The sequence below is a fragment of the Sebastes fasciatus genome, chromosome 17, assembly GCF_043250625.1.
Source record: "Sebastes fasciatus isolate fSebFas1 chromosome 17, fSebFas1.pri, whole genome shotgun sequence".
NCBI lineage: Eukaryota > Metazoa > Chordata > Actinopteri > Perciformes > Sebastidae > Sebastes > Sebastes fasciatus.
Genome location: NC_133811.1, coordinates 29403172 through 29418972, shown reverse-complemented (window position 1 = coordinate 29418972; position 15801 = coordinate 29403172). Strand labels below are relative to the sequence as shown.

Below are 15801 nucleotides of genomic sequence, written 5' to 3'. Positions count from 1 at the left end.
ATTTAGTCATCCAGACCTTTTGTAAAAAGTTCATCCTTTTGCCAAAAGTCTATATAGGGTTATAGTTCACTATGTGTGAGCTGACTGGTCAGCTCTCTGCTGTCACTCTGAGGGTTTGTGTCAAATTACTCATTACTACTTTTAAAGCACAACTTGGTCTAACCCCAGAATACATAATAGATCACTTAACACACTGTTAAGAATTTACCAGTAAAATAACAGTAAAGAACTTGGCAGCAGGGTTGCCTTTATGTTACTGTAAAATTAACATTATTATACTGTCACTGAAATTGAAATCACATTTTTTAAAATTAATTTCACAGTATTTTACAGTTAATTTACTGTTTAAAGATACATTATATAGCTGTTTTTCACCTTTCTTTTACATTATCTTACTGATAATGCACTATTTAGGTTGTATTTTTTACATACATTTGAATAAACATTATTTTTTGCCCAGATTAATAGACTTAGCAGGTTACAGACATAGGAATACAATTAAAGGCACTTGTTAGGAAAAAGGCTATAATAGACTTGTTGACACTTTTCCCAAAAATGTCTATCTCTAGCTGCAAACATACTGCATGAAACTGTTACTGATGATACTTTAGACAGTTGATCAGCAGTAAAGTGCTGTTTTTTAAGAATGCATTATAGTTGTATTAACAGTAAAGCACTGTTTTTAGCAATAACAGGTTAATACTGTTGAATTCCTGCTGTAAATTAACAGCAATTGTTTACAGTGTAGGGTTATAGTTCACTATGTGTGAGCTGTCTCTGCTGTCACTCTGAAGGGTTTATGTCACTTATTTCCTCCCAAATATTCATTTATTATAAAATGGATTAATTTTGGAACCAAATCTCCACAAGTTAAACTTCATCCATCCCACTAAAGAGGGGATGGGAATTTAATTTAATATTTGAGATATAGCAGGAGTTTCATGTTTCAGTTATTTTAAGATTTTTTAAATAATAATTTTCGATTAATCGATAAGTTGTTTGGTCTATAAAATGTCAGAAAATTGTAAAAAAAAAAATGTTGATCAGTGTTTCCTCAAATGGCTTTTTGGTCCCCAAATATATTCAGTTTTTCTGTCATAGAGACGTAAAGAAACCAGAAAATATTCACATTTAAGAAGCTGGAATCAGAGAATTTACACAAAAAAATTAATCAAACCGATTAATTTATCATTGAAATAGTTGGTGATTAATGTAATAGTTAATCAATTAATCGTTGCAGCTCCAGAATAAAGATTAAAAATGAAGAATTAAAAGAGACATCTTCTGATCTGTGTTTTAACCCTGTATATACAGCGTACCAATACTCAGTCCTGCTGTATATAGATACTGATTGTTGCCCAGCTGCCTGTATATATTTATCTTGTATTTGTTTATGTGTATCTTCATGTAAATGTGTTCTCTGTAACTGCGCTGCATGAGTCAGTCAGTGATGCTGCTGTGCGTGCCATCACTAGAGGGGGATATTTCACAGATACTCAGTCTCTGGATTCATAAATCTGTCAGATGATCAGAGTTGAACTTTGTTGAACTCTCTCGGTCCCAAATAACAAAAGATTCTGTTGTTTAAAACCTGAAATTCTGGTAAAGCTTGATTAGTAGCTTACAACCTTGTTACATAATCACGCATGGTTTCCATGAAAGGGGAGAGAGAATATGATTTATGACTTTGAATTATAATTAATATATTGTTTTTATTCAAATGAGGAGTTATATTGTGTCTTTTAATCTTTGCATTGTCTCTGTGATGTTTTTAATGTTATATTTGTGAAAAGAAGAAGCAAATCAAGCTGACTTTAAAGTGCTATAAATGTTTTATTACATTTGTTGTATACGTACAGGTACATACATAAAAACTATGGGTTCAGTGTCTTGCTCAAGAACGCTTCGAATTGCAGACAGTAGGAGCCGGATACAAAATAAAAAATATAATACATCAATTTAATCCCAGTGGGGAGTCAATTTGCGGCTGATGGAAGGTCAACTAAGGGCCGGCGGGGAGTGAAATAGGGCCGGTATGGAGTCAACATGTGTCAGACAGGGAGTCAATTTATGGCCAGCGGGGAGGCAAGTTAGTGCTGGGGGGCCGCCAGGTTTGTAATACACTGTGGGAAACCCTGTAATGGATGCACTGATCCGATACTGATATGGGATGTCTATTGAGTCAGCTAATACTGACTCAAATAGCTGGATTGGGTATCATGACAATGGCTCAGATCTAATCAATTCAATTCCACGTTTAGATCTGATTACACATGTGCGTCATGCATCGGCAGCACGCCAGTAGACCACATAGCTAAGGGAGCTAACAACAAACATGTCACCTATATTTGGATGTATTTCCCTCACACCATGGATGTGTAAAGAGAACTGGATACAGCGTTAGGTCATTCCTATGAGAGTTGCTCATTGGCGCATGATGAAGCCTAAATGGCTCGACTTCCGTCTGGAAAACTACCCTGGATCTTGGCGGAGTAACGTCCGAGATGATTGCCGGAGTGGCGCTCCAGCCTCGGTCTGGGTCTCACTCACATGAACGAAGGAAGGGAAATAACTCTGGATTCAGCTATTAGTGCGTTTTACAACTTTAAAAACTTAATTTTTTAAATAAGGGCTATTTAGGTGTTCGTACCGGGAAGTTGATTGACCTCAAAAAAAGACGTCTCTTTCTCAATGTAAGTCTATGGGAAGAAGTTTTTTTGGGCCCAATGAATCATGTGACTGACACGGAAGTTGCAGTACCGCCGTTTGACCGCTACGAAAGTCCGGAGTTTTATGGCTACTTGTAATATTGGCCCTGAGGTGACAGTATAGCACTGAGAAATATAACACAACTAACTTTAATCAAGTATGATCTTGTGAGACAAACACCTTATTAATCAAACACTGGTATCGGATTGGTACTCGGTATATCGGCCCAAACCCAAAGCCCAGGTATCTGGACTGAAAATGTCTGTTCGGTGCATCCCTAAAAAAAGACTCCAGTACACGTCCCCCTCTTTTTTTTTTTATAACAAACAAAAACTTACATCATCAGAATAATGTGAAAGATGCTATAATGTACAGTTCCTCCACTCAGAGGCTTTAGAGACCAGTGCAAAGGATTCTGGGATTCTCTTCTCTTTTTGCATCTGCACCTATGACTCTGTGCAGTTACGCAGCACTGACGCATGCTGTTCATCTCCATTACTGTCAATGATTAACGGCCACTGACCTCATACAAGGTGTTTGATTATAGAAAACAGACTAGTGACATCTTGTGGACAAAAGACAATACTGCTTTTTTCTATGTGCGCATAATAACTTTAGTTAATTATAAAATAATTGAAATTAATGTGTCGGAAAAGATTTCATGTTTTTTTTTAATGATATGTATTTATGGTGAGTGTTGGGTTTTCCCAGCTTCAGAGACTCATGGCTGCCCGGCAAGAGGTGTGGTTGTCCGATGTAGGGATCACGTCAATGTCAAGTCTTTTCCAGCTGCTCCTGCCAAGGTTCCCTAAAGCCTTTCCAGAGCACAGGCATTGGTTTTGTAATAAAGACTCTTAGTAATAACATGAATAACTGCATTTTCCCTTGTGGGAAAGAGATATTGCCCATCTACTGAGCATCTTGCTTCTGTTATTGTAGAGCTGCATGAAAGGCTCTGTGAAAATGGGGCGCCCCACATTTTTACAGTATGACTTTGTCCAGGTCAGAGACAGAAATCTTTTCTTAGTTTTGAGAAAAATGTTTGAATTTTGTATTATAAATCGATTCAAATATTTAATCACAATTAATCGCAAATGAATCACATATTTTTTATCTGTTCAAAATGAACCTTAAAGGGACTCTATGTAAGAATCAGAAATGTCTTGTTAACAGCGACACCTGTGGCCGTTAATTCAACAAAAGTCAGTGTCCCGTTGCTCGCGCTTGTGCTCGCTCTACATAGACATGAACGAGCATCGCTCAAAACAGTGAGGCGACACACGTCAGCTAAAACCACAATATCACTCTATATTTCAGCTGCTTGGCAGTAATGTTAGCTGACCAGACGAAGGTCTCTCCATGAATCAATGCTGATCCTAGTGTTTCCTGCTTCAGACTCCCGTCTTCTGCAGTGTGTAGTCTGCGCGCATGCACGTGAGAGGTGGAGCGAGTGAGAACGAGCGCGGTGTGTGAGTGAAGGCAAGCAGGCAGAGGAGCAGAGTACAGCAGAGAGTCCGGTCCTGGAGACCAAAGCTACAGTCTCCCCTGTGTCTTCTGGCTGCGGTCGGGGGGCTAAAGCGGGAAGAGTTGACACTGTTTTGCAAGACGGGCTTCACTAGATAGAACTTTGCGGCTTTGATGCTTCCGTGTAGTTTGTGTTGGAACAGCGTAGCCACACACGAGCATGCATGGGACAGCGACCCAATTTATACGTGTAAGAAGTTTACAAAATGTACCTTAAAAGGGAGATTTGTCAAGTATTTAATACTCTCATCAACATGGGAGTGGACAAATATGCTGCTTTATGCAAATCTATGTATGTATTTATTATTGTAAATCAATTAACAACACAAATCAATGACAGATATTGTCCAGAAACCCTCACAGGTACTGCATTTAGCATAAAACAATATGCTCAAATCACAACATGACAAACTGCAGCCCAACAGGCAACAACAGCTGTCAGTGTGTCAGTGTGCTGACTTGACTATGACTTGCCCCAAACTGCATGTGATTATCATAAAGTGGGCATGTCTGTAAAGGGGAGACTCGTGGGTACCCATAGAACCCATTTACATTCATATATCTGGAGGTCAGAGGTCAAGGCACCCCTTTGATAATGGCCGTGTCCGTTTTTCCTCGACAAAATGTAGCGTAAGTTTGGAGCTTTAAAACTGAGCCTGCTGGAAGACACTTCCTAGAGACACATTTATCATAATTCCACAAAGTGTACCTTAGACCACTATCTGAGCTATATAATATGTTATCTTTCATTGTCTTTTTCAGTGTGTCAGGTTTTACCAGGTTTGTTTTTTGTGTCTTTGAGTTTGTAGTTTATTGATGCTGTTTGCACTAAAAGGGTCCGTAATGGCAAACGTAAAGTCAAAGTAAACATCCTGGGAAACACCTGCCGTCATCAATGAAAGGTTTTGCGTGCAATGGAAACATTCAACAAAGTATTTATAGATGACCTGAGATTATGTAAACTGTCACTGACATCTCCAAATAAACACCAAACAAGTGGAGCCTCAGATGTGAAGCAATACAATCGACTCTAAGGATTTCCCAGGAACAAACATTCATCTGTGAAGGCAGTGTTTAATCCCCATATCAGATGTTCTCGCCTACTGCACGCAACCTCACTGTGTAATCACTAATGGGGTGTGATCGAGCCTTTTATAGATGTTGTGTGAGCAGTTTGCGTGTTAGTAAAGCCTAAATTATACCTCTAAACTACAGGTAATGAGGTTTAATGAGGTGAAAAACACTGTTTTCCTGGCAAAGATTATTTCTAAATGAACAGATCGGTGAGTGAGGAAGACCTGAAATGGTGAAGTGTTCAATTACATCATTATGGCATGAAGGCAAATGTCAGAGCCCAAAAAAAAAAACATTTTCAATGACTGAGGTGGTGATGGACATCAGATATTAGGAGTAAATAAATAAATGTACTTTTATCCAAACAAGAATAAATAAATAAATGAATAGGTAATAAATAAATTATTTTTGTGTTTGTTTTTTTTGTTTTAGTTCCTTATTTAAGGAAGCCCCAAAGAGACAAAAGGGATATTTATTTATTTATCTATCACATTCATTTATTCATGTCCCTATATATCTTTTCCCAGTATATTAATTTATTTCCTTGTCAAATTAAAAAAGTGAAATAAATAATTAAATGTAGAAATATATTTAATTTAAATTAATTAAATGAGTAAATTAATAAATTGGGAAAAATACTTAAAGAAATATATATATATATACACACACTATATATATTCAGTAAATGTAGTAAAAACACAATGGGTGTATTTTTTTTACTACATTTACTGAATTACTGGAGACAATGACCAGATGACTGTCCAACAGTGACTTTGTTTTACCACCTGTGGCTGTTTTTACAGCTGTCTCATTTCCCTATTTATTTTTTTAAAAAAGGGGGAAAACAGACCACTAACAAGAGGAGTCAGACACTGAATCCACAGGCGAGGCTCCAGCTGACTTCCGGTTTTGCTTTTACTTGCCGTCTCACTCACACACCCACACACTTCACACTGACGTGCAGTAAAAGCAAATCTTCCAGAGGAAATTTATCTTATATGTTGTGAGAGTGACGTAAGCCACGCTTCTCTCGTAATGAGAGAACCGATGTTGATCATACTTTATCTACGAGAAACAGCCCAGCTGCAGCCACAGAGTCATCTAACAGGGCGAGACTATAATAAACGTGAAATAACGTCATTATTGTAACTTTGCAATCCCTGCTTGTAAAAACACCGCATCTAATTATCACACATTATCCCAAAACAAACCTCAGAAAAACTTTTACAAACAAAATAATATAAATAATTATAATGAATCTTAGAAAAACCCAATCAACACCAATAAAGGTTCCTACCAGTTCCTAATTTAGGGGAGCCCAAAAGAGACAAAAAGGATATTTATTTATTTTCACATTAATTTATTCATGTCCCTATATATCTTTTCCCAGTATATTAATTTATTTCCTTTTCAAATTAAAAAGAGAAATAAATAAATGTAGAAATATATTTAACTAAAAATAATTAAATTAGTAAATTAATAAATTGTAAAAATATATGGGGACGTTAATAAATTCTAAGATGAATATTAAAATTAATAAGGGAAAAATTTACAAAATTAGATAAAAAAATATATAAATATTATATATATATATAAATATAAAAATATATATGAAATATACATGTATAAATATGGAATGTCAACTGGATAAAAGGCCACTTCAAAAATAAGATCCCCCTGAAATGAGAAGTAATATTCAGGCTTTTCAAGATAAAAAGAGATCTTGAAATTAGCTGAGAAAACTCATTTGGATTTCACTAGTATTAGGAAGTGTGTCCTTAGAAGCCTGTAATGCTCAAAAGTAGTATTTTTTTTAACTTAACAAGATATTCAAGATGCATTGTCTAAAAACAAGTACCTATATGTCATTGAAATGATACTTGTTAGCCGACTGTGTCTTATATTAAGTGTTTTGAGAAAAAAAAAAAATTTTAAAGTTATTTTCCATTTTTATGACAGGACAGTGGATAGAGTCTTGAAAGGGGGGAGAGAGAGAGTGGATGCGGAAAGGGCCACAGGCCGGATTTGAACCCAGGCCGCCGCGGTCAGGACCAAGCCTTAATACATGGACGCCCGCTCTACCAACTGAGCTAACCCAGGCGCCCGTGTTTTGAGACATTTTGACGAGCAGTTAAACAGATTTTGCATTGTAGTTTTGCAGGTATGGATCCTAAATCAAAGTATTGGACAAAAGAAGATTTGACGCTAGAAAAAAAAAGTTGTCATTAGTATTCATCCTCTGGACAGCATGAATATTTATATCAGTGTTAATGGCAATCACATAGTTATCAGAGTATTTCTGTGTGGACCAAATTGGTAGATAGACAGACAGACAGACAGACAGACAGACAGACAGACAGATAGTAACCAGTCTATAAAGGTGCAGAGTAGAGCTGTTGGTGGTGTGCAGAATTAAAAAGTAGCTCAGTTTATTAAAGTGCACTGTGTTCATTATCTGTCCTGCAGACCGTCCTCCTTTGTCCCCCTCCTCCCCAGAGAGGTGTTGTACAGTTTGTGAGTGAGTCTCTCTGTGGCAGGCTGACTAACCAACACTGTCATCACTAGAGCCGCACTATGGCTGTAAACACCTGGAATTTAGTTTCACACTGAGACTTGGTGACTGAGAAGGATGACTTTTAGCTTCAGAGGATAAAAACACCAGGTTTGCTCAGACTCACTGCTCATATCCTCCGGCACCAGCACGCCTCAGCTCATTTCCTTTATTGAGTTACATGTGAGCAACAAACATGACATATAGACATATGGCTTGTGTCTAACGTCCAGTAAACTGTTCGCAAATGAATTCCCTTTAGCTGTTTTGATCTCATGCTCACTGTCATCGTTAGCGTTATTAGTACCGCCTGTGCTTCACCTGCTATGATAAATCTACCGTAGAAAAGGCCTGTCGTCTCCTGAAACCTCCGGGTGTTTTCCATTTAGCTAATAATTATACGGTAGGCTGCTGTGTAAATGTCATTACATGTCATCATACCTGCAACCTTTCAGCTTTTATTGCTGCTTCCTGTCTGTTTCTCTCCATTCATCATAAAAAACATGATGGCTCCTAAAATATGAAATTAAATACACAACACGGTCTGATCTCAACTCGTCAGACAATGAAGCCTTGTTTTTGTTGGATCCATTCACCTCCCCTCCCATCCGCTCCCTCCCATCCGGTGTGTCAACAATTGTGAACTGGGAAGAAGCCAAACCACCATCTTTTCCTAAAGCTAACTATTGTTTTGTGATGTAACTTCTGTACTTAAGTTAAAACACTTTGGCATAACTTATCTACGATCTTTTCCTCGACCTAATTACAAAGTTTTTTTAAACCGAACTAAGTGGGTTTGGTTGCCTGAATCTAACCAAATTGTTTCCTGTGAAGACGGAAGTTTATTTTGAAAAGACGCTGAACATTCGTAGGAGAACGCACGAAAAATTAGGAAGTAAGATATCATACGAACCGTATGAGAATACGTTATTTTATTATATTCACAAATAAGGGACTGAAATATGATTGTAATTGTTTGTTCGGTGCATCCGTTTTCTATCACTGTTTTAAATGTGAGACCTCTCCGTAGAAAAGGTGAATACCGTAGATACCGTATTGCTTTGTAAACTCTCACGAACAGCTGATGAACACAAATCACAACAGTCACCTTATACTATGGGAAGTCCCACAATACGATCTTTGAGAAGATGGCTGCTTGAGGTTAAATAAGGTGGATCATCCCAACATCTGAGACTAAATAAAAGTATGTGTATGTGTCCTGAATGCCTCATCTCTGATCTTTTCCCAGAGAAGTCTTTATCTTCCACTGGAATCCATTGATGTTTAAACTGGACAGTGTTTCTTTGGTACCAGCAGACCACCTGCAGCGTTGTGTTTACATACAGTAGTACGTATGCATTTATAAAGAAGTGAATCAGCCAGTGACAAGACACTGGAGAAGTAAATATCCAGGCCTCAATACTACAGGGATACATTCGTATCATCTTTGTTTCTCATCCACCATGAATCAGTGCTTAAAAGGTCGCAAAATCCCAAACACAACCTATTCCAGGTGGTTCTCATACACCGTTTGTAGCTATACCTACGACAAGTAATGTACTGTAATTTGTATATATATCCCACAAAATCTATTCTTTAAAAAAACTTTAACTTAATTTTTTTTTGAAAGAATTGATTTGTTAAAAACTTTTATAAAAACCTTTAAATTCATGTGTATCAACATTATCGTGAACCAGGAAGTATAAAGAGCAACAAACGCCGCGTAAGGAGGAGATCAGGGTGGATGGGTGGATCAAAAAACAACAGACTTTTGCCGAGGACAACGCTGTTAGAAGTCAACGTTGATTTTTTTGTTACGTATCTGCGGTACTTAAGTAACGCCACTTCCGTAGTTACTTTAACCCAAACCGCGATCTTTTCCTAAACCTAATTAAGTAGTTTTATTTTTTTAAACACTGGAACAGAAATTGATACGTGTGTCATGTGTTGCTGGAAATTCGTAGAAAAACGCCCCAAAAAAACATTGTTGAAAGTCGTGCTGAGCGTCACGAAAATAAGGGAAATTTGTGTCTATTTACACAAATCAAATAAACTTGGAAAAAAATTGGAAATTTGGAAACACAAATTTCAAAACTGACTATTTCACGAACTGCCATGAGACTGTATTGGATATTCAGGCCATGACTTCCTCCTCTGTGCGCCGCTCATTGTTTACAGTCCGATTAGCAACTTGAGATGCGAGACGGGAGTTTGAGCTGAGAGACAACGTCTCCAACCGGATTGTTTCACCAGTAGCCAGTTTATAAACTAATCTTAAACCAATAAAAAGACAATAGCCGGTGGGTTCCCAGATTGCATTTTGGCCAATGTGTTCCGCCTCTTTTGCTCTCCACATGGACCGTTTACCTGCATGCAACCAAAGACTGCTCTAACGTAATCAGTCAATACTACTTGGACTACAAACGGAAACAGGAACGCTTCCAATACCAAACATCTTGTGCCGTTGCCTACAGCTTCTACATGTGAATCCAGATATCCAGTGACGTAGTTTAAAGCGCGAAGACACACACGGTGCATGGCTAACAGGTCATAAAAGTCGTCACTTACTGTACAGTGAGTATGTCTGAGTTCTTAATATACAACTCTGTCTCCTACAGAATCACGTTCCCATAAAACTAAACTGCATTCTTAATTACATTTCGAGGGAAACGTATTTTCCTCCGGATTTATGGTTGCGGTTTTAAACAGTTTTAAACAGTTTTAAACACGTGGTTTAATATGTAAATTGAAACAAAACAAAACAAAACAAAAAGTTAAGTTTAGTAAAAATATCTTGGTGTGGCTTAAAATGACTGTTTGTTGCGTTATTAAGTTATGGATGTAAATTGAAATAAGTGAATGTTGACTTCTGGTTTCACACAGGACACAAACAGCAGTCTCCTGGGTAAAAGTCCTGTTTGTTTGACCCATTGATCCAACCCGACCTCCTCCGTACGCGGATTTCCGCGGACTATGATTAAAAACATATTTATGATACATCAAAAACAATCGGAATCCCTGAGAAAATACCCTACAAATGTTATGCACAAAGCAGAATTTTGTTGTAGGGGAACATAACTTTTAAGAGACAGAGCTGTAAAACAATACACTAATTGTAAATAAATTCTTATTATGTGCAAATTTGGTAAGTTAAATAAAAGACTTCCTCAAATCTTTGCCATCGAAGAATTCTGGACATATTGGCTTTATGGCATGTTCACTCTACGGCCTTAAAGTATCTTTTTTCCCCATCATTTCTCAATGTGAGATGTCCAACATTCTTATAAGTGCCTGCAGAGATTCTCCCATTCAACCCACTGAACTGCAGAGTGCACTGGAAACCTGACTCAAAGCTGACAATGTGCCATGCAGCCCGTTAGCTGAAGTGTAAACAGCTGCCCGGGCTCCCAGAAGGAGATCTTCTGATTTCTCCACCCTGAATCCGATTACCTCAATGAGTACATCCCAAGTCTCTAAATTGCATCCACGTTTCTCTCACTTGCGTCTTAAGTCCCTCCCACCTGGGATGCATGGAGAGACGCAAGGAAACCATGCGAGGAGAGAGGAAACGAGGAAATATGTTTTAAGAGACATGAGACGTCCCTGTTTCTAATCACAGCAGCTGCTGATCACAGCTGGATCGGAGTCAGCTTTAACAGCTGTTTGTGTCTGAACTGTAATAAAGAAACAAACTTATCTGTGGCAGAGTTTGTTGCAGAGAGACTCTCCTTCTCTCTCCTTCTCTCTCTGACTTTAATTGTATTCTTAATTAAAATTGAATGGGGGAAATTACAGATCATGAAAAGAAAACTCTTTCAATTAAATGCAGAAAGTTGTTTTAGATCCGTTGATCATGTTTTAAATAGCTCTGTCAGTGACAGACTTTAGCCGCGGTGTGTGAAGGAGAGCTACTGCAGGTCCTTCTGCTGCTGTTCAGAGCTATAATTAACTCAGATGTTAACTAGATGATGAATCAGAAAACAACTCAAATATAAAACATTTAATCTGTGATCTGTCTTCACTCCGGTTTGAAACTCCAGTGATGCTGAGAGGTAAAGTTATCAGATCAGTCCCGATCAGCAGCAGCGTCCAATCGGTACGTGATATCCAATAAGGGGGCGTGTCGGTCGGTAAAAAACTTCCGTGAAGGCTGCTCTCGTGTATCCTCGCTAAACGCTCCTCAGAGATCACTCCTCAATCCTCCATCCTCCATCCTCCATCCTCCGTGCAGAAATAAGAGCTTTGAGGCGCAACAGAATAACTTCCGGTTCAAGCGAGGAGCGAGGAAACAACAAATAAGAGACTTGGGATGTACCCTCAGATACGAAGGTTCCTAACGGAGTGAAACGACCCAGAAGTATCTCAGTAGCAGCCGTGATAAGAGCTGTTTGAATCCTCTAAATGTTAAGGAAAAGTGCTTCAATGCTTCTTTTATTATCTCCTTTAGCAGAGGATACACCGGACCATCCTTTACCAAAGGAAAGGAGAGAATAACATCCCACAATTCTTTGCGGCTGGAGCATTTAAAGCGAGTTTTAACCAGGAGACTGTTGTTGACTGGTATTTTGTTTTGTAAGTTACATTAGTGACGTTTGTCACGTGATGTTTGTCACATAGTGTTTATTGACGTTCGTGACGTGTTTTCCGTATTTGTTTTACGTTGTTTCCGTACGTGTTTTACTTAGTTTACGTACTTATTTTAAGCCCAACCATGACGTTTTCCGTTAACCTAACTAAGTGGTTTTCTTGCCTAAACCTAACTGTGGACGTTTGCTTGGTGTACAAATGACACGTGTAATGTCCGTGAAATGTGCGTGGTATTTATACGAATTCCTGTGAGATCGGGTTGATGGACTGGACGAACAATCCAAAAACAAAATGCCTCGGAGGTATAAAAACAAATAGAAGACGCTTTATATTAATTTATCTTTGTTGACTCCATCTGCCTCTCATACATTTAAATGAAATTGTCTTCACAAAATCTGTCTTTCCTCTTAAAACACAGACATATTTTTGATGGCTCATGCTGAACTCAGGGGCAGTTACATTCATTTATCCAAATGTGATTTGGAGTGACCAAATAAAACAGGGTCACTTCTAGAAAGTAACCCACAAGTTGTGAAAACGTGCAAAAATTGTTTTATTATTTATTGATCCAAATCTGTGATGGCTGATTATTTTGAGTTTTTATTTACAATGACGTTTTCTACGTAAATACTCGTTCAATCTCGTCTCATTTGGGCTTTGCATGAAATAACACCTTGAATACAGATTAAAAAAAAAAAAAAAATCAGCAGGATAAAAATCACGACAATAGAAATATAATAAAATTAAATAATACAAATAAAATTTTTAAATTGAAAGGTAAATAAATAAACAATGTAGCTCTATTGGATAATTGATACCTTCAGTCCAGTGTTGATAACACAATCTAAGATTTACTCAATACTACAATACTTTCACAGATATTGAATAAAACATCTTGGTGATTGTTTTTTTCTGGAAAAGAGCAATTTCATTGTTTTCTGTGAATGGCGGCTGTGGGGCGGGTCTTCATCCTCAGCAGCTCTGGGATTGGTCGATTGCTGCCCTGGTAAAAGTCCAATCCAGTGATCCACTCGACGTCTCGGACTCGTGATTGATGGAACCACATGAGGTCTTCAACCCAATGAGGTTCAGCTTGTGTGCTCTGTCAAAGCAAAATGAAAAAGTGACAAAACAATAACTGAAATTTGACTGTTTGGACATACGTAAGCACAAGCAGGAGATCTTAAAAATCTAAATTTGAGTAAATATTTTGCCAGCCAAATCAAATTGTTTACAGGATATTAAACCTTTCAACCTTTGTTTCATTATAATACATTTAATACATAATAACAAAAAGTCGGACATTTTGAACTTTGAACTTTGTGCACTAAGCAGAAAAAATGGGCCAGCGTAAGGATGTGAGCGACTTTGACAACAAGGGCCAGATAGTGACGGCTAGACGACCGGGTCAGAGCATCTCCAGAAGTGAAGCTCTTATGGGATGTTCCCGGTCTGCAGTGGTCAGGACCTACCAAAAGTGGTCCAAGGAAGAAAAAACGGTGAACGGCGACAGGGTCAGACCCGAGGCTCATTGATGCACGTGGGGAGCGAAGGCTGGCCCGTGTTGTCCGATCCAATAGAAGAACTACTGGAGCTCAAACTGCTGAAAAAGTTAATGTTGTTTCCGATAGAAAGGTGTCATAACACACAGTGAGGAGCAGTTTGTTGCGTATGGGGACCGGTCAGGGTGCCCATGTTGACCCGTGTCCGCCGCCAAAAGCGCCTACGATGGGCACGTGAGCATCAGAACTGGACCACGGAGCAATGGAAGAAGGTGGCCCGGTCTGATGAATCACGTTTTCTTTTACATCATGTGAATGGCGACGAGTTGGAGGTGTTGACCTCCAAATTCTCCAGATCTCAATCCAATCGAGCATCTGTGGGATGTGCTGGACAAACAAGTCCAATTCACGGAGGCTCCACCTCGCAACTTATACAGGACTTAAAGGATCTGCTACTGACGGCTTGGTGCCAGATACCACAGCAGACCTTCAGAGGTCTAGTGGCGTTCATGCCTCAACGGGTCAGAGCTGCCCATGCTTTGGTTTTGTTTACAGAAATATGTCATCCATGTCTGATTTAAAGGCTGTTTCACTGTGAAATACTTCATCAAGAACGAACAATGAACAATGACTCCTTTTTGGTCTGAATCTTTTTTCATTACTTTGAAGTGACCTCACTCCTCGAGGATCAGTAAATGGGAACATCATCACAGGAACAGACTGCTGCTTTGTTCCGGAGCAGCCAGCCAGCTCGAAAGGCCGCCCCTGGGGAATCAGTTTCACTCTAAGTCATACACAGAGTTTCGCTTTATTTGTCTGGCCCGGACCGCAGTAAATCTCTGACATTATGGTTTCTTACTTTGCAGCTCTCCGAGTTGTTGGGTCTGTGAGGCAGCAGGAAGGACACGGTCTGCAGCTCGCCGCTACAGGCGGTCACCGGTAGGGCCGAGTCCCTGCAGCTGGTCATCACCACAAAGTAATGGGTGGGAATCGAGATGTTCGTGCCGGAGACAAACCTGAAGTCACACAGAGACAAAGACAGTCTTATTCAGTAGCAATATGCAGTTTAATTCAATAAAATTGAACCTTCCAGTCATGTCTAGTGGTTGCAGATGTGATAATATGTTAAAATGTTAATCTTCTCTTCTGGTTTCAGTCTGTCCACAAAATGTTGAAACAGCTGCAGGGATTTGCTCCGATTCAACAACATCAGTTAGGTCCAACACTGATGTTGTTGATCAGTCTTCGTGTTGATGGTTTTGTGCACGGAGGCGCTGTCTTGTTGAAACAGGAAAGGGCCAAACAAACTGTCGACACACTGAAAGCCCACTGTACGCTGGAGCTTTAATATTTATTAAGGACGCGACACTTAACACATAAATGTTCCTGTTCCTGTGAGAAAAGTAGGAGTGAAGCAAAAGCCCAAACCACACTTTGGTGTCTAATCAAACTAATGATGAAATTGAGGAGAAAAAGGGCGGGATGCTGGAAGTGTTTGTTGACTCTTAATGAAACTGCCCATGGCATGAACATGGAGCGTCTTTTTCCAAGGAAAGAGACTCAACTTCATCATCAAATGCCAACACGTTCTCACTCCCAACTCATCAAACACCGACGCAAGGGATACCCCTTGGGCTTCTTTTGGACGGACCGGGAACGGCGTGTCAATATACGCTCGTTACATGCATAATGTCCTTTCAAAATAAACTTGTGTTTTCACAGAAAGTTAGGTTTAGGCAACACAACCACTCAGTTAAGGTTAGGAAACAGTCGTGGTTGACATTAATTGACTAGCAGGACTGACGATACCGATGAGTAACGTGAGAAATAAGTCAAGCCCGGTTCGTCACATAC

At 39.0% G+C, this 15801-nt stretch overlaps 1 protein-coding gene across 1 annotated transcript in view; it reads right to left on the bottom strand.

The window, feature by feature from the left end:
- Window positions 1–12983: 12983 nt before the first annotated feature.
- The window catches only part of LOC141755038 (venom phosphodiesterase 1), a 49472-nt gene continuing 46654 nt past the window's right edge, over window positions 12984–15801 (bottom strand). The window contains exons 24-25 of the mRNA XM_074614595.1: window positions 14807–14963; window positions 12984–13547 (exon numbers count right to left, since the gene is read on the bottom strand). Coding sequence (XP_074470696.1) covers window positions 13374–13547; window positions 14807–14963 — 331 coding nt within the window. The 3' untranslated portion in view covers window positions 12984–13373. The remainder of the gene's footprint in view (window positions 13548–14806; window positions 14964–15801) is intronic.